The 26,167-nt window shown below is 42.5% G+C and overlaps 1 protein-coding gene across 2 annotated transcripts in view; it reads left to right on the top strand.

Moving 5' to 3' along the window:
- The window catches only part of Eip74EF (Ecdysone-induced protein E74), a 76,129-nt gene that overhangs the window by 33,467 nt on the left and 16,495 nt on the right, over nt 1-26,167 (top strand). Inside the window, exons 3-4 of one of the 2 annotated variants that reach the window (XM_065223751.1) lie at nt 10,633-10,764; nt 12,127-12,603. In XM_065223751.1, the coding sequence (XP_065079823.1) occupies nt 10,633-10,764; nt 12,127-12,603 (609 nt within the window). The remainder of the gene's footprint in view (nt 1-10,632; nt 10,765-12,126; nt 12,604-26,167) is intronic. The other variant, XM_065223752.1, reaches the window with a different exon arrangement.

Genomic DNA, 26,167 nt, shown 5'->3' with positions numbered 1-26,167 from the left:
CATAGCTTTGAATATGATGGCCTCCGGAATCTCCTCCATCATCGAATCGCACTTCAGATAGTACTTTCTTCCCGTGCTTCGAGATCGTTACCTAACACTGGAATACGTTGTTAAATCATCGTGTTCCAGAAACCATGTTCTTGCATCAGAATCACCTTCTCCGATCGTGCTAAAATCATCGAAGCAAATAAACGCACAAATGTGTAGGCAGTGTTGGTAAAATCATCAACCAAATTATATTTTTCCGCACTCATACGGTCTCAATATCACGCGTGATATTGGAACAAAATATCATGCTTGATAATGATTTTACAAGCTCCTTTGATATTGCGAGACTATTCACAACGTGCAAAAATCAAGCGGATAGTTGACTAGACACAAAAATAATTCCGTTGCACATCGTTTTCTTAGAAAGAGAAAGTATAGTTTGCTATCTCTTTTCACTCTTCACCGATGGCAAACACGAAGTGACTGCTACCAGCCGTTATGAAAGTTTCGGTTGTGTTCGGGTGTAAAGCAAAAATCATTATACTCAATCTCACCACAGTTTGTTGAGATATGCAGCTGGTGAGTTTTGTTAGTTTGATATTCCGAGCTGCGATATCACAGCTTGCAAAATCGACCGCAGTTGTTTGCTTGTTGATTTTTGTCTATGAAAATCAAGCGTGATCTTGGGCATTGGTGAGATTTTATATTTTGATATTCTCCCAACACTGATTGTTAACACTCCGAACATGATGCCTCCGGTAAAATATGTAACGGCAAATTGGCAATGTTTGAAAAATCATAGATTTGAAATTCGTCCATAAATCATTGAGCTTCTTCTTCTTATTCGCATTTCAAGCTTATTGCCTAGTGCATTATTAGCTTATTACGTGCTCTCAACTTAGTGTTCTAAATGCACTTCCAAAGTTATTGATTAAGAGCTTTCGATGCCAATACCAATGCATGAATTTGAATATTGTGTGGCAAGCACAATGATATTCTATGCCCAGGGAAGTCGAGAAAATTTCCAACCCGAAAAATTCCCTCAACCGGACCGGGAATCGAACCAGCTGCCTTCGGCTTGATAACACCATGCCTTTACTGACTAGGCTATGAGGCCCCTAGCTATGCACTGAGCTATGGTTTATAAAACATAGCAAGTTTGTCGTTACACATCTTACCGGAGGTATCGTGTTCGGAGTGTTAATATTGTATATTTGCATACAATTAACCTCACTTTTTACAGTTTCAAAAGCTTGTTTGCGATGGTGAGTGTCTGCGATCGTTGCAAATGTCCAAATAAATGTATAGTCTTTTTAATAGAAACTAAGTGCTTGCTTAGTTTGAGGTTACAATAAAAGGTGGATCGAGCAAAAAGTAGTCACACAAAATTAAGTGTAGAAAATCAATGTTAACAAATTAGTCATCTGTTTCTCGAAGTTAAATAACCCAATTTCCTTTCTAATGAAACCCAGCGCCATCAACAGATAGAAAGGTGTTTCCTTGTAGAGTCCTTTTTCTTATCACACTTAATATAATAAATCTCGAGATTTACCAGATTTATACATCTGTAAATTCCAGACATTCGGTTCAGCGTGTATTACCTCAATATTTTGCGTTTTAGTACCTCAATATTTTGACTTGTGAATTTGCCAAGTGTAATGCGTAAAAGGACGCTGCAAGGAATCACCCAGGGGACTGGCAACCCCATATCAATCCTATACGTTTGACAGTAGGCAAGATCACGGGCCTTATTTAAATACGGCCCGCCTGACGTTTACATGAAGGAAAGAGACGCAAAATAGTGTTTTAAGCAGAAAGACAAGAGCAGATGAAAGCTTCAAAAACATGGCCACCAACCAGGCCCCTGGAATCACCTTAACAAATGAGCAAATTATGTGCCAAACTGTGCATGTCAAGTACACTGAAGCAAAACATCGCGTAATTGCCATTGGTGAAATCCTTTAAATTTCATTGGATGTCCAATGAAGATATCGCTTTGAAAAATCCAATGAAAGTTATGTGTCAATGATTTTCATATGATCATCATTTAAGACACATATTTCGGGGAACAGTAGCCACAAGATACGTTTCATATAATTTTATATGAAAATCAGTGGTTTTTACGTATCATTTCCGTTCCGTGTGAGAATATCTACTCAGAATTATCTTGGAGTTATCCTCTTAATTATTCAGATAATTCCCTTGGAACTCCCCTCAGAATTCTCTACAAATTCTCCTACGAATGCCCTTGATATCATCTGCGGAAATTATTCTCAGAACTTCTATGGAATTGAAAACTTATTCGAGTCCCTTGTCTTTTCGGAATTCCTTTGTAATTTTCTATAGATTACACTAGAAATTTACCCCATAATTATTAAGGAACTACCGTGGACCGTTATTAATCTGAACCTTACTTTACTTTGAACCCCGCTCATCTGCACGCCGTGCAAACTAAAAATTGCTCAAACGTCATTTAGCACATGGAATAGAGTAAACCGTAATTGAACGATGCGAAACGGAACGTAGAATTGTTATGTGATTCAGAGGAGAAATCAATGATAGTGATTGATGGCTATGGTGAGGGCATTAACGGGGTTCATTTTTAATTTGCACTTCTAGCAACCCTATCAGCATGTTTATGACAGCCTTATAGTTCCATTTCGCTTTCCTCCATTCCATATGCTAAATGACGTTTGAGCAATTTTTAGTTTGCACGCCGTGCAGATTTACGGGGTTCAAATTAAAGAGTGTCCAGATTGAAAACGATCACATTACCGGGGGTCCATGGTAAGCAATGGGCTATCTTGGATCGAAACACAAAAGATCGATTCTTTTGGTTCAATTAATAGATTTTTTGTATCGATTTCAAACACGATCAAATTTAATATTTATTATTAATATTCATTGACCATTTCAAGAAAGTTATTAATCTACATACATACAAACATTAACTTCTTGTGACATATTTCAAGTTCATCGGTCTTCTGCTATGTCAGAACTGGATTACAGTGATCGGAAGAATTACAAAATTTCTTGCATCAGCCTGTTTTCCCACGTTCTGTCGATCCTTTTCAAGCATGGGTGAAAATCCGCTGTGAATATCCCCATGTATACCCCATTGCCCGAGACTATTTATCAAGAATGGTAACAAGTGTTCCGTCAGAGAGGCTTTTCTCTACAACTGGTGAAACCACACAGAATCGATTTCAGCTCAATGCAAAATGCATGGCTCAATTAGCTTTTTTGAGATCCCTCTCGCATGAGTTTTGGTATATCTGAATTGAGTACTTTCCGTACTTACCTGCTTTTGCACTCCGACCATCTAATCGTTTTGTTTCATATGTTAATCTTTCGTTTTTTTAAATCGTTAATTTAATACCAATAAAACGAAAATTATAACCTGTTAAATCACTCACCTAATCAAGTATCCTGAGCAAAAACTTCCACATGTCAAATGAAATCAAAATAGCCATTTACTATATTCTCATCATGTAGATATGTATGTTACAATTACAACTTTTACTGCGTACGTACTACACAATTTATTTCAAAATGATATCAATAATCACACTAAATGACTATTATAAGTGAAATGTCATAACAGATAGCTTATGTAACGTAATATCAACTTTAGACTGAACTTGGCGTTAATCAGCACCAACTTTCCTATGATCCGTTATGTTTGAAACATTTTTGAGCCGTTTTGAGAAATGAATCAATTCCAAACATCGATTCAAAACATCGATTCAAAATGATAATTATCACAAAAATTAATCGATTCACTAAGATCGATTCTTGCCTCAAGATCGCCCAATCCTATCCACGGTATTAAAATATTCCTCCAGTATGAAAATAAATTGAAATACATAAATTGTATAATAATCCTACGAATATGTTGAAAAATTACAAGACTAATGCTTTCAAAAATTCTACACAACTTTTAACAAAATGCTTTTATTTCCAAACGAGAGTAGTCATACATTTTAATACAATTTTAAATTTAAAAGAAATTTTGAAACTCCTTACAAAAACCTGCAACAGTTCAAGCGATATTGTTTTTTTTTTCAATAAACTAATATCATTAATTAACTTAATCAGTCACCACTTCTAATTAAATCGGTTAAAAATTTTTGCAAAGAAAATTAAACTGCTTCGAATGAAAAAGGGTAATTTTCATACAAAAATTATAACATTTGTACTGGCTACAACTTTCTACGAAAACGGTCATTACTTCCAAACCAATCATATATTCCAACAAAAATGGCAAGACATTTAAACGAAATTAGCTCATTTTCAATGAAATTATCATATTTTTTCAAACAAATTGGTGCGATTTCAAGAGAAACTAATGACAATTTTTAAACAATTGAATTGCAAATGCGTACAGTTTTCGTGAGCAAAAACATTGGCCACAACTGTGATTCAGATTTATAAATTTTGTTTTATCAAAATAGCTCACCAAGTTTTATTGAAATGCCAAACTTAAAAACTATAGGTCTGCATTATTTGAAACTTTAGAAAATTAAAGAATACAAACTTCTTAACCATTAAGTTGCAGTGAAGAACTGTTTAGATCGAAAACAACAGTTAAGGCAGCTACGGTTCATGATAGTTTTCATAATAGGCTCTCAAATCCAATCGATTTTTTCATGTGTCAAAAAAAAAATACACGTGGGCCAAATTTTGGGACGGCTAGTTTAAAATTATTTTTCATAACAGTCGGAGTCAGTACTTTTTCTTCGACTCCGACTCCTCATGTTCAAAAATGCATCCGACTCTCACTACACTTGGAATCACGTCAGAAAAGTTTTCGATCACTTCGGAAAGTAGTAAGTTCACTTTTCTTAAGTGGTTCAGTTCTATCCGAAGTGACTCCAAACTTATCTGAGGTGATGCAGTACTTTCTGAAGTGAGTAAAGCGCTAATTTAAAATCTTTCATTTCGTATTGATTGTTTATATAGGCGTCCCCATTAAAGTGGTTCAAAATACCGATTTTGATCCACCAAGGTCAATCGATTCTAAATCAGGTCCTGATAATTCTTTCAAGATATGAGGTCATTTCGTTGCGAACTTACACTGACCATTTGAACTTTATATGGGAATTACTATGGGAAAAGCGAACTTTTTGTTCTCCTCATCATAACCTTTCGCCATAATGATTTACGGGTAAGCTTGCCATAACAAAACGGTGTAGTGGTTCTCAGAATTTCGTGAAAATTGGTAGTTTTGTTCCTTATCGCAGAAAACAGACCCGTATTTTTTGGGTTTTCGCTCAATACTCCTATGCGTCTCCATTGATTTACAACGACAGTAAGATGGGGCAAAGATGTAGCTGAGAAAAATTTCTAAAAGATAGCAAGCCCGTAAATTATTATGGCGAAAGGCTAGGTTGAGGAGAACAAAAAGTTCACTTCTCCCATAGTAATTCCCATATAAACTTCAAAAGACCAGTGCAGTATGAGTTAGCAAAAAAATGACCTAAATTTTATGAGAATGATAAGGAGCAAAATCGGTATTTTGGAAAACCATAATCAAATATGACTATTTTCCACATTGCCCTTCACAAAATATGTAAGTACTAGATGTAGTAAAATGAAGAATTTACACTTGATAACCAGCCCAACCAGAGGTGGCAACAGTACATTTTTTGAAAAACCATCGTCCAGAGCGAAACAAAACAGCCAGCACACGGGCGACCGTTTATAACTACATTCCAAGCGAACAGCGGAGATAGAGAATAAATAAAATCTCGCAGCCTGATTTTTCCAAACAGTTTATTGTAATGAAATTTTAGCTGCAGGCTTGCGTGTGACAGTAAATTACCAACTCCCTTATTTACGCATAATTTTAACATCAATGCTTATGAGTGGTCAGTCTTCATTCTTATCTTTTAATTCCATGCAATAAACATCAAATAAATGCAGTAATTAGCCAGAAATCAGCAAAATTCTACACGACATAAATTTATGTCGCGCGCACCGCCGGTCTTGTCTGCTTCTTTGTGCGAAAATGTTCTGTCGCTGGCAGAAAACAGTTTAGAAATGTCATGACATTTTTGCCGCTTGCCAGTTTGTTTTTGTGTGTCGTCACAATGGTTATCGCAAAAAGTATCAAATTTTAAGGAAAAAATGTTAAACTCCAGGACTCGTGCCACCACTGAGCCCAACGTTTATTTAATTTGCAAGTTCGTATGAAAAATGGTTTCATTTGTTACAATAAGTCCAGAACTATTTGGCTAGCACGACATGCTATAATAATTATTGACAAGAAAAATGTCATCAAGATAGCCTTATAACATGTTATAACTGCTCAGTCTGAACATAGCATAAAGAAGAGCAAACTTCACAAGTTCACGCTGAAATTAAACAGTTCAAATTTTTTACAATACTACCCTAACCCAACTCAATTTCGAACGTTTCTCAGAAGATCACACTCGCCGGAAACATTGTAATTCATTTAAATATTCCACATTCGAATCTTCCGATTACAACATCACACTCCGTTCACCCTTCCGTATAAGACTGTTTCCGCTTGCAATTGACCATGAAAATCACTGCCTTCTTTCCATATAGGGTTGATGTCCATAATGTCGACCAAACTGTCCCTAATATTGAGCCCATGCAAAAATCTCGAAGGACAAATGTTCACTAGCAACCAAAAATATCCAATGGTATTGTCCCCAGATAACGCATTGTTCTAGGACCAATTGAAGACCAGGACATTATTAGCGATGGTCCCATGCTTTATCCAACATTAGAGCCTACAACCCCTTCTAGGTAACCTGAATCAAACAACACAACTTTGTCTATGTGCCTAGGTATTCGACAGCTAATCTTCCTTGTTTTTCGGGTGAACCTTCCGCGTCCAAATTGCACTCTTTTATTCGCGTCATCAAAGAGTTTATCTCTCGCCGGTAATTCCACGCATAGAATGTCTTTTTTGAAAAGCGTATCTAATCGCTCGATTTGATGGACTGGTTTCCCTGTTTTTTTTCTCTCTCTCTCTCTCCAAAACAACTTTTATTGCGCCTATCTGACGGTTGCTTTTGAGGCAAAAATCGTTGCCCACTTATCCTTCTTCCTGGCCCTTCTTTAGGTATTTTGCTGCCGAAGCGACGATTTTTGCATTCAAATTTTCGTTCGTTTGGGCGAGAAATGAGGAAGCTTCGCAGCATCATCCCCTTCATTCGAGTTGTCTTAATGGTGATCAACGAAAAAAAAGAAGGAAGTGAAATCCTAGCTAAATAATAGTTCCAGTTGAGTTGCGAAGGAAAACAACTACGAGTAGGTATTTATGCCCGATGCCTGTATAACGGTCAGTCAGGATCCTAGCGGCGGCGATTCCTTGCACAGATGATAGGGTCAATAAATTTATCTATTTTCATTTCTCACGAAAATCTTCCAAGAACGAGATGACCATCATCTTCATCATGAACCGGACCCTCTCTCTCTCTGCTGGGAGAGATGTGATTTATTTATTTAGCGTACTCTTCTTGGCCGTCGTCTTTTGCGCGAACGAGCAGCCGAAAGGATTAGAAAAAGGACACCTCACGCGAAACTAAAAAAAAAAAGACACGCAACACGATGCGCGAAGCGAGGGAATTATCTGCTCGGATTTCCCTCCGGGTTTGAACGCATTATTTTTGTAGCTGCTGCTGCTTTTGATGGCCAAGCAGGAAGAAATGTCACCATAATTTATTGCTTTTCGCTTGATTTGCATCGGGGCTTCACATCACCGCCGCGGTTAAAGAGCGCCTCGCTCCTCTTATACAAAGTTGCCCGTCGTCATCCTCGTAGTCGTAGCCTAGTAGATTGCGTGATGGCAGTTGACGGTCAGTTTTTTAATGATGATTTGAACCAGGAGGACAACACGAAAATACTGGGGAAAAAATGGATTTCGGTCGGAAGAAAGGGATGAGCGAGCTATAATTGATTCATCTGTCATTGCGACCGATGGGAACTGGTTGGTTGGCCTTTTGTGCCAGCTGGCTGCTGCTGGTTTGTCTTTGATGAGCTTGACTTGGATTTAATTGAGACAAGCGTGAAAAAGAGGATGTCCATTTCCGTTGGATTGGAACTGTGAGACCTTTCCTACAATGTTGGCTCCTTACACGCGTGCTTGTACGTGAGGAGTCACAATGTAATGGGTACCTCTTAGAGGACAGATTGACAGACTTTGGCAGTTGACAGCGCTGTGTTCAAATTTCCGTTGAATTTCGGATTGATCAATGTGCAAATCCTCGCAGTAAATTACATTATAACCCTTTGCTCTAACCCGTTCGATTGAGCAACAGCTGCCATTTATTGAATTTCCGAAGCGTCATTCAATATTACCCAAATATGCATCCACCCCCACATGTGTTCATATGCGAGATGAGGGTCCGAAATTATTGTCGATTCATCCTCCGGTCCGGCAGCTTGGTGCAAATATATGTACATATGCATGCGGGCAGATGCCAAGTTATTATTTGCCAAACAGTTGCAAAATCCATCATCCATCGTGTGTTGCATCAAAAGGACCCTTCTTTCCAAAATCCGACAAAAGGTAACCGGAGAAAGGATAAACAGTCCAATTGTTGATCCTTTGACCCCGAACCGAGCCTGCTGCCGAAAAAAAAAATCCTTTATCCACATTCGTGTCTCTCTATCTCTCTGCTCATCTATGATGACTCAATATGGGATGGTACAACACGTGTCTGATTGGAACATTGATCCACCTCTTTTCTCCCAGTCAGTCTGCGTCTGAGTCGGTCGTCAATGGGTAAGGCAAAAGAAGCTTAGCTTCTAATCCTTTCTATTGTGCTCTCTCGCTGGTTCGTTCGAGTTGTACAACGATGAATGACAAGGATCATCAACGCCGTCGTCGTCGCACTCTCGATGAAGGATCAATGGACGAAAGGGATCCCGAGATCCTGAAAAGAATGCAGAGTGTTTCACAATATAAGGGTTAATTATTGAATAACATTTCTCCTTCTTTCTTCTCACGAGTCACGCTTCACGGCGTTAATGGCAAGGTGGCAACACAGTCGCCACGGCAGATGCTACGCCCGTCAATCCCATATATTACATTATAGACGATGGACCAAAATTATGATTGCATCCTTCACCCTCACAGATTTTCTAAGAGAGAGAGAGAGAGGCAAAAAGGATGCCTAATCTCGACACTCACCACAAGGTGCAAAAGTGTGTGGTTATGAATCCATTGTCTGCATGTGTTGCATCCAGGCATCCTCGCATACCTGGCGAAACCGAAAGAGGATGGAATCCTTTCATCCGAACCGATGTGCACAACCAGAAAGTATTTCTGCTTAGCTGTTAATGTAAATATTTGAAGAGCAAACCACATGTGCTCGCTTCGTTCGTTCTTATTCTGCTGCTGGCTGCCTGTGGCGCGTACGACATTAGAAAACCTGAAACGAAACAGGAATACGGTTTGCGAGAGCGCAGGACCCTCGCCTCGCTCGGAGGCAATTTACATAAACACATAATTAAACAAGTTTTCCTGTTGCGTCCAAGGGGAGGGGGGCCTTCTCGGTCATTCTTGGGAGCCATAAACGTCGCTAGTGGAAAGTGCGCCTTCCGGGATGCAGGCTGACCGGCAGCCACCCTTCTCCCACTCCGTGCTGTAGGTTCATTAAATTTTCCATTTCACTTTCAGCATCCGGTTGCGATTCAACCGGATGGCCTTCGGTCTCTCGTACGGTTTTTCTCGACCGTGCAAATTTTCCACCTCAGCCGGTCCGGAGAACGGAGAAGGAAATGAGGAAATCATTTATTCATAGAATGGCCTTCAAGCACTGTAAGAACAAGGTAAAAGGCCACGCCGTACAATCCTTGCTCTAAAAGAGATAGAGAAAAATATCGATATTTCGTCCCGCTCTAAGCGCCGGAAGTCAAACACCGCCTCCGACATTCATCGGAAACTTGGTCCAGGAAAAACGCAAGACAAGATAAATAATCTTTCATCGGTCGTAATCCCTCGGCCGGTTCCTTTGGCGCTTGGTTTTCTGCCGTTTAGCCTTGTAAATGTTTCAAGGAAATCCGCTCCTTTTGATAAGATGTGTACGAAAAACGTTTGCCTTCCGGATGCTCTCTGGCGCTGGTACCTATATCTACCTGGAACAATGAAAAAAAATGAACCTACAAAACAACTGAATTAGCATGACGGTGCAGAAATAGCCACGCGTTCGGTCCACCGGCTGAATATATAAACCTATTCCGCGAAGTGCGGCTGTGTTTGAACAATCGAAACAAACCTTGAATACACAGTTTTTGGGAGAGAGTATACTGACTTACACGCTGCTATCATCAGTAGAAAAACATAAATATTCGCCATCCAATTACTGTGACCAAATTTGTCATTGCACAACACACACACACAACACGATCTCTCACATGCACTTTTATCAAAGCAACTGTTAGCAATTATTGTTTACAATCGAGTTCTGCTTTACCGCCGACCGTTTAGAAGTGGGCGATCTGGGACGATTATTTCGACGCTTTTCAAACACTTTCATTAATCAAATCTCATCTCATTTTCATAAATCAAAACAACGATTAGATTTTTCACACTGAATTCTTTTTACGCATTTGTTTTGTCTTCCATTCACAATCAAAAATATTCGAAAAATTTATAAACATCAGGAGTTTGCTCTACGACCACGTTCCCGTTCGCTGGCAGTGCCGACGTGGACGATGACGGTTTCCTGGAAAACATCTTCCATCTGCAATCGATGGAGAAGTTCAAAAATTCGCAACGTTTTCTCAAACTGACAAGTACGTACCGACCAACATCAAAATGTATCCCTTTTTTCTCTCTCTCTCTCTCCCACTTTTCAATCAATTCGGTTTCAGACAAAAGTTTTGCACCTATCACACTTTGCAATTAATAGTTATGTTCTTATGCGCCTACATCTCTCGATTCGAATTAAAGGGTTCTCGACGAGACGACCGAGAGAAAGTGTGGGAACGTTCTCACCGCCGAACAATGAAATGTCAAGTCACGTCCCGCGCCGAAAAAAGGATCAGGATTTTGTAATTTTTGCCCACTTTCTTTTCGAAAAACCAACACTCCTTTTGCTCCCACATGTGGCATTACTAAGCAAAAAAAAACCGAAAATCAGAAAATCCCATCAACCCACATCGGTGAACTAATTTTGCAAACCTTCAATTAATGACGGGTTCCTTCGAGAAACCAAACGAAAAAAAAATACAGGGTCAAAATAAATATTATTGCAGTTTCCGAACGGGTGAGCTACTGAATAAAATCAATCATCAGCCCTCGCACATTTTTTTTTGCCTAGATCGAGAAAAAAATCCGATTCACCAAAAACTGAATTGAATCAAGTAGACTCTTTTGTATATCAAAAAATGCGAAAAACGTACCTAATTCCCCGATCCCATCCGGCCCTGTCTGATCCTTGTGAGAGCGAGCCCTAGCTGCAATTGTTATTTTCTTCTCTTCATCCCACATTCCTGAACCGAAAGGACCCTTCAACCGGAGAAACGAAAAAATGCGATTTTTGATATAAAACTGATATCACCTGTAGTTATAGAGCTTACCCTTCTGGCTGAAAATCTCACGAATCGGGATCGTTTCTCGATCGTATCTGGAGCGAAACTGCGTGAACAATCGGAATCCTTTATTCTGCTTCTTCTTACCCCTGAGGCAGGGTCAATTCCGTCCTGGCTCCCATGGCTTTCGCTTTGTCCGGACTCGCAACAATAGACGGGTTTCGTCTTGCCGTGTAACCTCTAATTGCCATTGTTTGCGCGCCCGCTTCTGTAATGCGGAAACTATCCGCCAGGGGCGCTGCTTTCTTTCTCAACTGTCAAAGAAGGCCCTCTTAATCCGGGATTTCCCCCGCTGTGCGAAACGCAGTCTCGTTGTTGTTGCAGTTTTGCTGCAATGTTTGATCCGATCTCGAGATGGAAGAAACCTGCAGCTTTCGTATGTTGCGCACATTGTTCGTTGCAGAATTTGATTGACGGATTAGGACGCATTCGCGGGAAATAACCCTTATTAGTGTTGCCGATTCTGTACAAATATTTAGTTCCTTCAATCGAAACACACCGTAAGCTGGAAAAGAATTTAATTTTCGTTTTTCTTTCTCCTTTACCCCGCCTATGTGCGCGCAGGCTCACTACCTCCAAGTCCCGCCGACAGTGGTGTTTCCGATGTGGACAGCTCCAGCAGTGGCGGGCAGCCTGCCTGCAGTGATGAACTCAAGGCCCGGCTCGGAATTCCACTCAGCAACAATGGCAGCGCTAGCAACAGTGGCAGCGGAAATGGCGGGGGCAACAGTGGTAGCAGTAGTAATCCCGCAAACTCCGGCTGCGGTACCGTGTTACCACCGGGTAGTGGAGGAGGAGGAGGCGGCGGCGGAGGCGGTGGACTTCCATCACTTAATGTCTCGTCCTCACCTTCGTCCGTTCCCACGTCCCTGTCCTCATCGGTGGCTCTCTCGGCGGCGGCAGCAGCGGCGGCCGCTACCCAGCAACATCTACAACAGCAAGCACAAGCCCACTTACCGCCGGGAACGTTCCTGCGGCCCAACTTCTATCATCACAGCTCTCCACCACTCAGGAATATCTGGAACCAGCGGAGTGTACCCCGTAAGTACCCTTCTACACTTCCTTTACTGCTATGTGTATTTGTTTGGAGTATGTGCATCTTATCAGCGCACTGAAATTTGCATAATCGCTTATCAGCCAGCGGGGTTGCGGTTGCTGCGGGGAAGCACGCTAACACAATCAATAGACTTCATTTATAGGATGGGAAATTCATTGGGTCAGCGGACTTTGATAAATGATCGTACGACGAGAGCTAGAATTAGGCTGTGTTTACACTAGCTCTATTGTTTACCTTCGGATCCCAGCCTGCTGCTGCTGCTGCGCGTGTAGTCAAATAGTCTGTCGGGTTGCTGCAGAAAAAAAAGAACTGCAGCGCTTGTAAGCAAATATTTGCCCAGACGATTTTTTTTCGTCACGTCTAGAACTCAAAAATGCAACCTCGGCATAGCAGCAAATCGATCAAAATTTCCCATCGATAAGTGATCGACGGCGCATGTAGTCCGCTCTATTTTCGACAACAATTGGAGCTTATCTGTCATCATCACCGACTACCTTCCCCACCTGCCTTGTTTCATTCAATTCAAAATTTTGACGCATCCCAACCTAACCTTGAACAGGCTGCGAACGCTAAAACGTGCCCTGGTAATTAAAGATTCGTTGCACTCTTGTTTACTACAGGACCGCAGATCTAAATTCGCATCTGACTGCCTCTCTCTCTCTCACTCTCTCCTTCAGAAATAAGTGAGTGCGTTCCTCGAAGACAGTAGCGCATTCGCTGATTATTATTAGCATGTCATCGTGAAAGTTGCACCCTCCCCGTTTGTTCGCACCATGCGTCCTCCTGTCCGCTTTCGGTCAGCTGATGTGAGAGCAACAGGATGAGTGCATCATCCGACCGAGGGGGGATTCATCTTCTCTACCTGCTGCTGCTGCTGCAACTGACAGCGGGCCGTAGAAAATATGGCGACACATTTCTCCCCCGATATAGGCGGAAATGTGACTGACAATCGCCGATTTTCCCCCCATTTCTCGCGTGCTCGAAAAAGAATGTAAACATTCATTTTCCTCGTCGAAATTTGCCAGAGTGACAGCCGAACAAAACAAAAAAAAAAGAGAAAATCAAGAAAAGTCACTGCACGATGCAGTTCCCAAAAATAAAGATCCTGTCATCTCGGCAATAATAGAAGATTAATCTTGTTGTTCGTTGCTTGCTTGCTTGTGCTTACTGACTGCCACTCATTCTACACCAACAGAACGCAGATGGTGGGGAAGCTGCAGCAACAGAACAGCAGTCAAACGACGTCGACGATTAAAAAGCAATCTCATAAAAATTCGCGGCAACCGAGAACGCGGCGCGGGAGCTATTTTTAGACCCCTTCCCCGCCTACTGCCATGCATTTCTTTCTCTCCGGAAAAGATCTTTTTGCACAGGCCCGAAGTAATAATTTTGAAACTGATGAATGTCAGTGAAGCGGCGGCTGCAAGCCGGGGGGCGCGAAGAGAATGCAATCAGGAAGAGATATCTGGAAGCATTCCGTAGTTTTTTTTTTATGAGTGTGCAAATATGGCGTCCGTTCAATGACCCAACAGGCCAGGTTCTTATTGTTTGTTAAATCAAACGGCGACCACTGTGCTTATCGCTTTATTTTTTTCTAAACGATCCGATGCATTTTTTTTTCGAATTTGTCGTCAAGCCCGAGCTTCGCTGAAGCCGTGCGCACGAAGCTTAACTTCCTCATTGTCCAGTGGCGCGCGCATGGCCCGTTTGTTTGTATAAGTGGGTTTGCATTTGGCGTTTTGACCGAGTGTGTAGAGAGTCGTCAAAATAAGTGACGAGCGGTAATAATTCAATTTGATACGGGGGAGCTAAATACAAAAAAAAAACGCCGAATGATAAGCTCGTCAACTCGAACGAAAAATGCATACGTGACGTTCCAAAACCCAACGGGACCGCATATGCACATTGTTGGCCCAAAAATAAAATCCATGTACTCTCCGCCGTGCGGTGGAGGAAGCAAGCGGCAAGAAGAAGGAAGAAAAGTGCAAAAGATTATTTTTTGTATAAACACATTTGCGATAACGGCGCCATTGTGCTGGGTGTTGGAGCAATTCGCACTGGAGAGGCGCTGATGCAGCGGCCAATTGTACGCATGCTTGTCAGCGCGAAAGATTATGATGAGGTTTGTAAGCAATTTTCCTGCATCAGGAAGAACCATGAGGGTCAAGACCTTTCTCGGCAAGTTTTTCTGCAAAGCGAAGCGACGCTTCTACGCCAAACACTGAAAGTCAAGGTGAACTGTGCAACCGCTGGCTGCTACTCACCTTGCACTGGTATTTGGAATGAAGTCTTCCCGGTTTGTGTTTCTTTTGCAATTGGGAGGAGAATTCGACCTCACCAACACACTAGACCTGTGCGCCGCCGCGCCACGCCGCCGCCGACGATTTTCATACGCCGCCGCCGCCGATGAAATTGAGCCGGCGCGCCGCCGCAGTAAAATAGTTCACGCCGCCGAATAAATTTATGTCACGCCGATGAAAATACCGCAACATCTTTTCGGTAAAATGCATCTTGAACGCACGCTCATTCGTGGCTACTTAAAATCAGATCCACTCTAAATTGAGTAACACAGCCAGAACTGTTTTTTCTTTTGATTCCCATAAATAAATAAAATTTGGAAATGAGTCAAAAATACACAAATGGGCAAACATTTCGTTTCCTTTATTTTTCTCTTTGGGATTAATAAACCAAAAACTATATCAAGCATTTTATTTTATAGCAAACATAATGCAAAACAATTACCTCTCAATACAAATGATTTGTTTTCCATCGATCTTGTTTTCCGTACTGAGCACCAATGCCACCGACGCCAGGGAGGCAGCTTCCACACCTGGACCCTACCTATCGACCCATCAACTCATGAACGGGGAACCAACGGCCAGGGTGGCCAGCAAACCGGGGAAACCGGGAATACCGGGAAATATCCGGGAATTTGAAAAGTAACCGGGAAAACCGGGAAAAACCCGGGAAGAGATCCGGGAAAAATAAATTAACCATACCATAGGAACAAATTTTTACACCAGAATTTCAGAATAAACCATTATTATGTGCTTGACGGACCTCGACTATCGTATGCTGACGATCTTAAAATCTACCTTCGGATTCGTTCCATTGCCGACTGTCACTTTCTTCAACGCCAGTTTCATGCTTTTGCTGACTGGTGCACCTTGAACCGAATGGAAGTTAACCCGGCGAAATGCTCAGTAATCTCCTTTTCTCGGATAAAAGAACCAATCATCTTCAACTACAACCTATTGGGTTCAGCAATTGAACGAGTGAGCCACGTGAAGGATTTGGGAGTCATTTTGGATTCGCAACTCACATATAAGCAGCATATTTCGTATGTCGTTGATATGTAAAGCTTCCAGAACACTAGGCTTTATCTTTAGAATAACCAAAAACTTTACTGATATTTATTGCCTGAAGTCATTGTACCCCTCACTGGTCCGATCAGTCCTTGAATATTGCTCAGCAGTTTGGAATCCAAGCTACAACAATGGTGTTGAAAGAGTCGAATCAGTCAAGCACCGATTCTTACGCTTCGCCCTTCGGCGATTGCCTTGGAGAGATCCTTTCCGTTTGCCTAGCTATGAAAGCCGATGTCAGCTGATTGGTTTGGAAACTCTTTCGACCCGAAGAGACGCTGCAAGGGCTTTACTTGTTGCCGATACATTGCAAGGGAGAATCGATTGTCCTACTATCCTCGAAAAAATCGATTTGAATGTACGACCACGTGCACTAAGAAACAGTCTTATGCTGAGACTTCCCTTTCGTCGCACGAACTACGGAATGAATGGAGCAATAAACGGACTGCAGTGAGTTTTCAACAGAGTTGCCTCAGTGTTCGATTTTCACGTACCACGTCAGACGCTTCGCCGTAGTTTCACCTCGATATTTTCGGGCACAGGTAACCGTGAATAGCAGTGTAATGTTTAAGTTTTAAGCACAGACAATCATGTTGTTTTTTGTATTACTTAACATCATTGGGGCTTATTGAAGCCTGTTGATGGAATCAATTAAATAAATAAAATAAAGTGATCCTTTACCAAATGAATGTCTTGCTCTATTTGCTGCATGGTTTTTTTCTGTTTCCCGTCTTATTGTTTTTAGAATTTTATAACTCAGCAATATTGCAAATTGATTTTCGTCGTTTCATTTTCAGATGTAAAGTGTATGGTCCTTGAAAGAAAATATTGAAGATGCTGAACTTTGGAAACAAATATTTGTAAAAACCAAAACTGAAATATTATTTTCCAAGGTTTGAATTTTTCGTTGTTCAAAATGCTCATGGTATGAATTCCATAATTAACTTGGAACTCTGCTCTAAATTATCATGTAATTTTCCGCAATTAACCAGAAAACACTCCACGTAATAATTACCGTTAATTTCTTTTTGGGATTTCCTTGAAACCCCTTCTAAGAATTGAATTTAAATCCTTCTTAGAATTCCCTTGAACCTATTCGGAGACTTTGATTCCTTTAGAAATCTTTTCAAAAATTTATTTTAACTCTATTCAAAACAGAATAAATCTTTCAAAATTTTATTTAGAAACCGTTTGGAGTATTTTAAAGAATTTGTTTCTAATTTTCAGCAAATTATTGCCAGAACACTCTTAGAACTCTGTTTCTTGTTGAATTCTGATCACAATTCTCTTGGAATTCTTCTTAAAATGCATCTGTCATTTTCCTCACAATCCCCATACAAGTCTCCTAGGAATCACGAAGGATTTTTCCTTAAAGTTTTTTTTTCATCTTCTAAAATTACCTTCAATTTAATTTAGAACTTGCATTCTTCTCCACAGAAATCCCTCCAAATTCATCTAACAATTTCTAAGGACTTCATGTCAGAATAATTCTGGAGATCTGCTCAGAACTTGTCCTTCGAAAACTGTGTGGGAATCCTTCTCAATATTTGTTTGAAATCAACGCTTTTACTTCTTTTAAATTTTACTAAAAAAAACCAGGGCATGTCCGCAAGATTCTATAGATGGTTCTGTAATTTTTTATAACCACTTTTTTTCAAATCTGTGGTCTTGAAAATTTTGAAAATCTCACATTTTAATTATGTTTTTACAAAGATTCCTATTAATCACAAATTTTGAAGAAAAGTTTCTTCTTATATCACTTTTTTATCCTTTCAATAAATTCCTTTCAGCACGTTTTTTTTTAAATACGTTCAAATTCGTTATTTGTTAAAAATTAACAACTGGGAAATTTTTAAGGTTTGAACCGAAAAAACCGGGAAAAAACCAGGAATTTCAAAATGAAAATTCAGTGGCCACCCTGAACGGTTTTACTTCCTTTGCGAAGGAAGACGTGATCAGAGATAGTATGTCTCAGAACATCCCAGCGACGCCGACTGGGATTGAACCCAGGCCTGCTGGGGTGAGAGGCAATCACGTTTACCACTACACCACCGGCACCGCTACCCAAACAACGTTGTAGGTGGAGATATTCTATGCTTTTGGAAAATTACAAAGCTGCAGTATCCTTGCATGAAATCCAACAAGGCTCCAGGGGTCGATCGCATATCAGCAGAGATGCTCAAAGCTGACTCCATGCTGTCCCGCTCAAATGTTGCACCAACTATTCTGTAATATCTGGGACACCGCGACTTTTCCAGCCGACTGGATGCAGGGTGTCTTATTGAAGGTCCCAAAGAAGGGGGCTTTGACTGTGTGCGACAATTGCCGAGGCATCATGTTATTGTGTATTGTTCTCAAAGTTCTGTGCACAGTTAACCTGAATCGGATAAAGGAGAAGATCGACGCGACTCTCTGGCGGTAGCAAGCAGGATTCTGATGATCTTGTGTAGACCATATTGTCACACTCCGTATCACCCTGGAGCAGGTCAATGAATTCCAAGAGTCCCTTTATTTGGTATTCATTGACTACGAAAATGATTTAGACCGACTCAATCACGAGAATCTGTGGGGCGCCCTGAGATGCAAGAAAGTCCCGGATAAAATCGTCAACCTCATCGAAGCGCAGTATGAGGCTTTTACGTGCAGAGTTCTGCATAACGGAGGCTTGTCCGACCCTATCCGGGTAGTCGCTGGTGTGAGACAAGGATGCATTCTATCACCGCTACTGTTTCTCATCGTAATCGACGAGGTCATGGTAGGTGCAATTGAACGTGTACCGAACCGTGGGCTGCTTTGGAAGCCTATCACCATGGAGCATCTCAACGACTTCGATTTGGCTGATGATGTGGCTCTACTAGCACAACAGCGCTCTGATATGCAGAGTAAGCTCAATGACCTAGCCGAACGCTCCTCTGCGGCGGGTCTCACCATCAACGTCAACAAGACCAAATCGTTGGATATCAACACGGGCAACCCTTCCAACTTTACGGTAGTCGGGCAAGCAGTGGAGAAGGTCGAGAGTTTCCAATATCTTAGCAGCCAAATAACGTTGGACGGTGAGACCAAGAGCAACATAGGTGCACGAATCAAGAAGGCTAGGGCTGCCTTTGCGAGTTTACGAAACGTATGGAGATCCAACCAGATAAGTAAACGCACCAAAATCCGAATTTTCAACACGAACGTGAAATCTGTGTTGTTATACGCCAGCGAGACGTGGTGTGTATCAGCGGAGAACACTCAGAAGCTGCAGGTATTCATCAACCGATGCCTGCGGTATATAATTCGTGCCTGGATGCCTCACAACTTGATCTCGAATGCCGAGCTCCATACTCGATGTCATCTGAAGCCGATAGCAACAGAAATTCGTGTGCGAAAGTGGAGGTGGGTCGGCCACACACTTCGACAAGGTGGGGACGAAATCTGAAAGCAAGCGCTGGATTGGAATCCGGCAGGACATCGCAGCAGAGGCAGACCCAGGGGCGGCGAAGCCTCAACTAGGAAATAAAGCTAGTCGATAGGAATCTGACCTGGGCCCAGGTCAAGACAAAAGCGAGCAGCCGCCCAGGATGGAAGTCTTTCGCGTTGACCCTATGCACCTCCGGTGGTGTACAGGACCCTTAAGTAAGTATCCTTGCCCCGTAACGTGGGTAGATTACCTTTTCGTGGTACGTTACGGGATGAAAGATCTACCACCGATTCCTAGTCCTGACTACTTCAAACTAGGGGAACAGGATTTTTCAGTAATCCAAGGAACACATCTTAGTCCTTGTTACTTTTCATGCCTTGTTGATAGTGACAAGACTCGGCTTTGTCTACCGAGGATGATCTTGAAACAAGGCAAAAAATGAGTTAGTTGTCTTCATCTATGTGATGCCTAACCTTCTCTTCGTTGTTCCCTAGTTTGAAGTGGTTAAGACTAAATAGGGTTCTGATGCATCTTCATTATCGGTGTCATACCTTAATTTTGTTGCTAAGGAATTCAATTTTGACTGACAAAGGGGCGCACCTTTGGAGGGTGTTTCAACACTCCGAAGGGTATAAATAGCGGGACCTTTCAAGTAGAGTCGGATCCTTGCGATAAATGCAAGAGTGGCAACTGTAAAAAAATCGAATACTTCATCATTTCTTAATAGTGATGGAGTAATACGACATGCCACTAAACTAAGGACACGGGATATACTACAATAGATCAATTTACTGGTCACAGTAGTGTTAGGTCCCGAACAGAGGAAAAAAAAAGTATTCTTGGTTGGCAGCCTTGGTTCGCAAGGTTTTGTGTCCCAGACAACCAGAATGCACGTATATTCAAAGTTGTTTTCGTGATATACAAACATATATACAAACAAACAATTCGTATATAATGCAAAGAAATGGCTTATACGTACAAAAGTGGAGGCCATATACGTGCATATTTTAATTTAATTTTAAACGAGTTGATTTAACATCATATACGATTTAATCTGTAATAATAAATTCATTTTGAAAAGTCTTACGATGTAATCCGATTTAATTTGTGATTCAGTACGATGGAAAAATGAGTCATCGCATATTGGTCGGAAATTTGCATTCTATACGATTTAACTTAAACATAACGCGAGGTATGCCATTCTTATATGCGATTTTGACTAAAACTGTAAAAATTCCACATGCACGGCCAATGAAAACGCTCAACATTGAGTAAGAGTTATTCATATTTGAGTTTAGGTTACTCAAATTCGTGAAAACGTAGGTCACTCATAGAATAAGTCAATTTCCCCACACTTTTCCGAGGAAAACTTCTCGAATACGAGGAAAACTGATTGTGGTTTTAGTCTGTCTACTAGTACACTTCTAACCTGTGTATAATTTTCTTAAATTTTCCCCATATTCGAGAAGTTTTCCCCGGGAAAGTGTCGGAAAATTTACTCATACTATGAGTGACGTAAGTTTTAGCGATTTTGAGTAATCTGAACTCAAATGGGGGTAGCATTTTTTGTCGATGTGCAATTGGTTTGGGAAGTATTTTTTTTTTCTAAATCATTAAAAATAAACTCACGCCGACCAACGCCGCCACGCCACCGCCGCCGAAAGCAAACGGCGTGACGCTGCCACGCCGCCGCCGCCGGCAGAAAACAACATATCACGCCGCCGCCGAAAATATTTTGATCGGCGCACAGGTCTACAACACACTCGTTCGTAGCCTGAATTGTAAGGTCTAATACTTAATTACAATTAACAATCAATACATCATTCATTTTTTGCAAACACGGTAGCTTCTATATCCCGCCACCTCCATCGTGGACCGCAGCTGGCCAGGCGGGCTTCTGTCCATGTAAAAATGGCAAGCACCCACAAACCCACAAGAATGCCGTTTCTTCATCGCGTTCTTTCCGGTTTTGGAAATTGCTGGTCTTGCGTCCTAAACCGTTGTGTACACCTTAGAGCACACACTGGAAAACCTTTGCTGAAGGTCAACTTCATATATGTCTATGTGGACATAAGCGCAAACGCCACTGCTGCGGTTTAATGCACTACACTACACCGCCAACTGTGATGACGATGGTAATGCAAAAGCAATGCAAAAATAGCGAAAAAAAAAAGCAAAGGAAAACATATGTACCGGTACCAACCCAACCACCACAACGGATAGTAAACAAAAAGGTACTCGTGTTGTAGAACGCCAGTGCCGAACAATTCACACTAATCGAAACAGAATGGGGAGGAAGGCGGGCATTGGGGGCAGATTTGGGGAGGCAGTACCTACCTACATTGCAAAACTAAACTCTTCCGGTTCGGTCCGTCCGAGTAGGCATAGAACCAAGCGGCAACGGAGACGGCGTTGGCAAAGGGAAATCGAGTTTTATGCAACCAAACCGGGGGCTCAACCGACCAGTTCGTTGTGCTCGATGATGAAAGAGATTCTTTTGTCTACATACGATCGTAGGTACGCCGCTGCTGCTACTGCTGCAGGCCCTGAAGCGGAAGTACTCGGCTATCGGAATGAATTGAACGGTCTTTTTTTTTCAGTATTAGCAAGCGTGGACATAATCTTGCCCAACGCAAAACTTTCAGGTACCGTCGTTTGATGAAAGCTTAATTAAAGCAAGAATAGTTCATAATATATTCAGCGTGTACGGACGATGACACGCAGTCATAGAATTTGATTTATGTCCCATTTGGACAGTCGCGTACGTGGTGAAATGCACCGACGACAGCAGGGAACACACGCATCGCGAGCTGCGCTGCTGGCGCTTCATTCGGAATGCAAGAGTGGCACGATGCACCTCCATATGGATTTCCGCTCGTAATCTTGAATTCTAGGATGCATATTTGCGGTGTGGTTCCTCCTCTATATGGCATGCATCGCGCCATGTTCCGAAACTGACGTTTCCGCCATATTGACGCAGTAGGCGCACGAGGGAACAATGACCCCGCTTTCTTTAAACGCCGTCAAATTGACTCAAATTAAGTAATCACAAAAAATCGTTCGCTCTGGTGAAGAACTGAACGAAAAAATTGGACGTTCGGTCTAGAGACAGAGAGCTACGCTGCTCAGACGAGAATTTTTATTAATGACAGTTTACTCCGGTTGCCTTCTTAACAGAAGAAGAACATCGGCGCGCGCAAACAGATGATGAGGATAAAGCGAGCGAGTTAAGCGAAAAATTACCGAAATGACAGTTTTATTTACGTCTTTCAGGAAACGCGGAGGGGAAAGTCATAAAAAGGCAAATCAACTTGCACTTGGGGCCCTGGAGCTCATCCTTCTTTTTTTTTAGTTTACTTTGGCTTCACATGTGCAACAGGCAACCACAACAAACCGAGTGTGGGCGGGCCTTAATATTTTCTCAAATTAGCTTTTTTCGTCCGCTCAATCTGTTAAAGATCTTTAAAAAAATTGCTATGGTTCCCTGTGTTTGTGTTTGTATGCACAGGAAGAAAAATGCATCTTCCTCGTCCTCCTCCTCCTCGTTTTGCAACCGACGTCCATCCGGACGACGCGGAAGCCGCGAGACGTGCGGTGATTTTTCGCCTCCTACGACTTCCTGTCTGTCTGCAATCGTCAGCTTCGATGGTTAAGACACCTCTGGCAAAGCCTCACACACACTTCTTCACACAGGAAACTTCCACACCGAGCGGCACATGCACGTACATGGCGGTAGTACCCGAAAATGGCCTCCGTCGCCCCTATTCCCCATCACAGTTAACCCATAATCGCGAACCATATTCGCGGGGCAGTGGCAATAAAGCCACTTTAAATGACCCTTTGTCCACCCCGGTCGCTACTGTCGCGCGCCGCGAATTCATTGCAATAATTTCGCAATTTAATTAATAACAATATGTCGATTTATCACTGTTTTCGATAGCACTCGGTGCGACGTCCTGCGCAACCCAATGACCGGCTTGCTTTGTTTTTAGGGATTCATTATACGCTTTATGCTTTATGCTTGAAACCATGAAGGCTCGCCATGTTATGAAAGAAGCGGTCAAAAATGTCTTGATGGGTTTTGCGAGGCTTGCACGATGAGGGCGCCACTCTTCCCAAGGGCAAGGGCGCTAAATCAATTAGTCGAATTAAAAAAAAAAGAAAAGCTTATATCGACACCAGGATTAACTCACCCCTTCCGACGTTGTCCGCGCTATTGCTACATAATTTGATTACACAACGGCTCGGTTCAGTTGAGGTTATATCACAGGAGCGCGCAGCACGTCTATCCTATCAGCAACAAAGTAAGCGGAATCAATACGCTTTTCCAGTCTGCTGCTACAGCCCTGCGACGTAATCAGGTGACAATGCGCGAGCACTAATCAGGGTTCTTTACCCCCATCATTTTTCTGCTGCCGAAAACAAACTGCTTTCAGCAGCTTGGTCGTCCATCGTTTCCTGCAACGATACAGATTTGCTCTCTTCCACGCTTTCACCTCGCTTCCAGCAGAACGCTCTTCTCGCCCCCCCCCCCCCCCCTCGTTCAATGTTTGTTTATTTGTTATACATTTTAGCGCGCGATAGAAGCGCCCCCTACCGCGCCACCGGCGGCGACTCTCTGCTGGCTGATGGAGCAGCTGCATCTATACCGTTTTGCTTTGCCGGGTTGGTTCTGTTATTTAGCTGCGGCTGCGGTAGTATGTGACCTTCAAAATATGCACCAAAGACAATGTGTCGATGACCACAGCAAGAGCACAGGCAGGAAGGCAGAGTGTGGATACGATTCTCTCATGCCCGCCTTTCGGGATTACTGTTTCTTCTTCTCACTGATCAACGACGTTTGCATTTGTACACAAACAAAACGGCGACGATGATTGCACCATTTTAACGAGATTTGGCAGCTTCAGCGATGCCCCTTCCGTGGGCTACGCCCATGTCGAGTTAATAATCCCCGGACGGGTGCAAGCCAACTTCGATCAAATTTTAAACATTCAAATCATCAGGACGCGTTTCCTATTGCAGTGCATGAGCCGCGTGTCTAATCAAAGGTGCACCAGCGTCTATCACGAGCGCCAAACACCTGTTCGAGCGATAAGGCTCCATAGATTGACAGCTCAAAAACGAAAAAATAAAGCAATCATTCCCTGTCACTGAAATTCTGACGGAAGCAGCAACGAAATCTAATCTCGTTGCAAATGCATTTTGATAAGCCCGCACTTTGTCACCGCACGCTTTCCCCATCGTCAACCCTCTCCACGGTTGCTGTCAAAATGCAAATCTCTCGCCCAAGCGGAATAGGTTTGTTGTCCCTCTTTGTCAGGAATATGTACGTGATTTGAATCTTCATCTAATTTGGCAAGTTTCAAAACCGTGTCCCTCTTTGTTTTCCAGCTCGGCTCAAGGTGACACCGTAGAAGACATAACCTTTCATTTTTCCACCCAGCCCAGCACAGAACAAAATGCAACAAACTTTCCCTTTTCTACTGATCCGACCTCCTCCTCCTCCACCACCATCGCGTTCTAGCCATCCACAAAGCAGTACCTTCCCACTTTCTTTTTCCCACTGCATTCTTGTTGGTGTCACTTTCCCATTTCGGGTCAGAACGCGATGCTCCTCCCTTCTCTTTCTCTCGTTTCTATTCTTTCTAAATCCATTCTATTTCAACACACTCTCACTTTTCCACCCCTCGAGCCACGGCCCCTTCCATTAGACTTCTATTCCTATAGGAAAAATCGTTCTAATACCCAGCAATGGCGTCAACTAGCGCAACGGTGCATGGGCTCTTCCTATGAACCAGAACTCGTTGACCCACACCTTCCACCCCCCGTCCCATTGCGCAACCGCCTCAACAGATGGCAGCACCACTGTTTTCTGTTTTCCCGATGCCCTGCAAACGCCAACTTCGGCGACGACCACAGAAATAAATAAAAATAGCTTTTTGCATCGCCTGAATCGTCGTTTCGCGGTTGGAAACGAGAAAATGCATAAAAATTGCTATTTGTAAAGGCTTGTCGCTGCAACGAACCGAACCAAGCGGTCGGACTTGGATCGGAGCCCTGGAGCTTAAGAAGTGTGCAACCGAAGAAGACAACACAAAATAGAAACGATGACGACGACGACGACGGCCGGCGTGGTGCAAGCGGAAGACGATTTGCAATCTCCGGCCTCGGGGCTTCTGCTCCTCCTCCTCCTCCTCCTCTTCCTACTCCGTCACCACTGACTGGCAGCAGTTGCATTGGGCAGGCATTAGAGAAGAGACGTTGAATATTTATGTGGCAACTCTTTCTCGGAGTCGGGTTCTCCTAAGGTTGGATTTTCCGGAGGTTGTCGTCATCTTTCCCTTGGTTTCTTCTCGGAACCACTCAGAAGAAGGAAGGAATAGGCATCGAACGGAATAGGATGGAGAAGAGCGTAACAAAACTGCATCACATTGGTTGAAGCTCGACGGTGGTGGTGGTGGTGGTGTAGCCGACGAGGGGTGATGCACATTTTCAATAGCACACCATCATGCACGGCATGGCATGGCGTTAGTTCAGTGGATTTGTAGGGTGATCGCTCGATAGAAGGTCACCTGTAATTTGGTTTCGCTCTCACTCTCGCTGCTCGTTCGCTCGCTTGTTTCCACGTGGAAATGGTAGCTTTTCCGCTCGCAACGGTTACTAGGTAACTTCTAGTGACAGCAGTTTGTTTACACCTTGATTGAGGAAGCGTCGACGGGAGAGTGGAAGTGGCACGCAGTTTCTACACAAATAGTCGTCCAAATGGACAGAGACCTG

Source organism: Ochlerotatus camptorhynchus, unplaced genomic scaffold (assembly GCF_037179485.1).
Source record: "Ochlerotatus camptorhynchus isolate MF236.1 unplaced genomic scaffold, CSIRO-AGI_Acam_v1.1 ptg000196l, whole genome shotgun sequence".
NCBI lineage: Eukaryota > Metazoa > Arthropoda > Insecta > Diptera > Culicidae > Ochlerotatus > Ochlerotatus camptorhynchus.
This window is presented reverse-complemented; position numbering and strand designations above follow the sequence as displayed.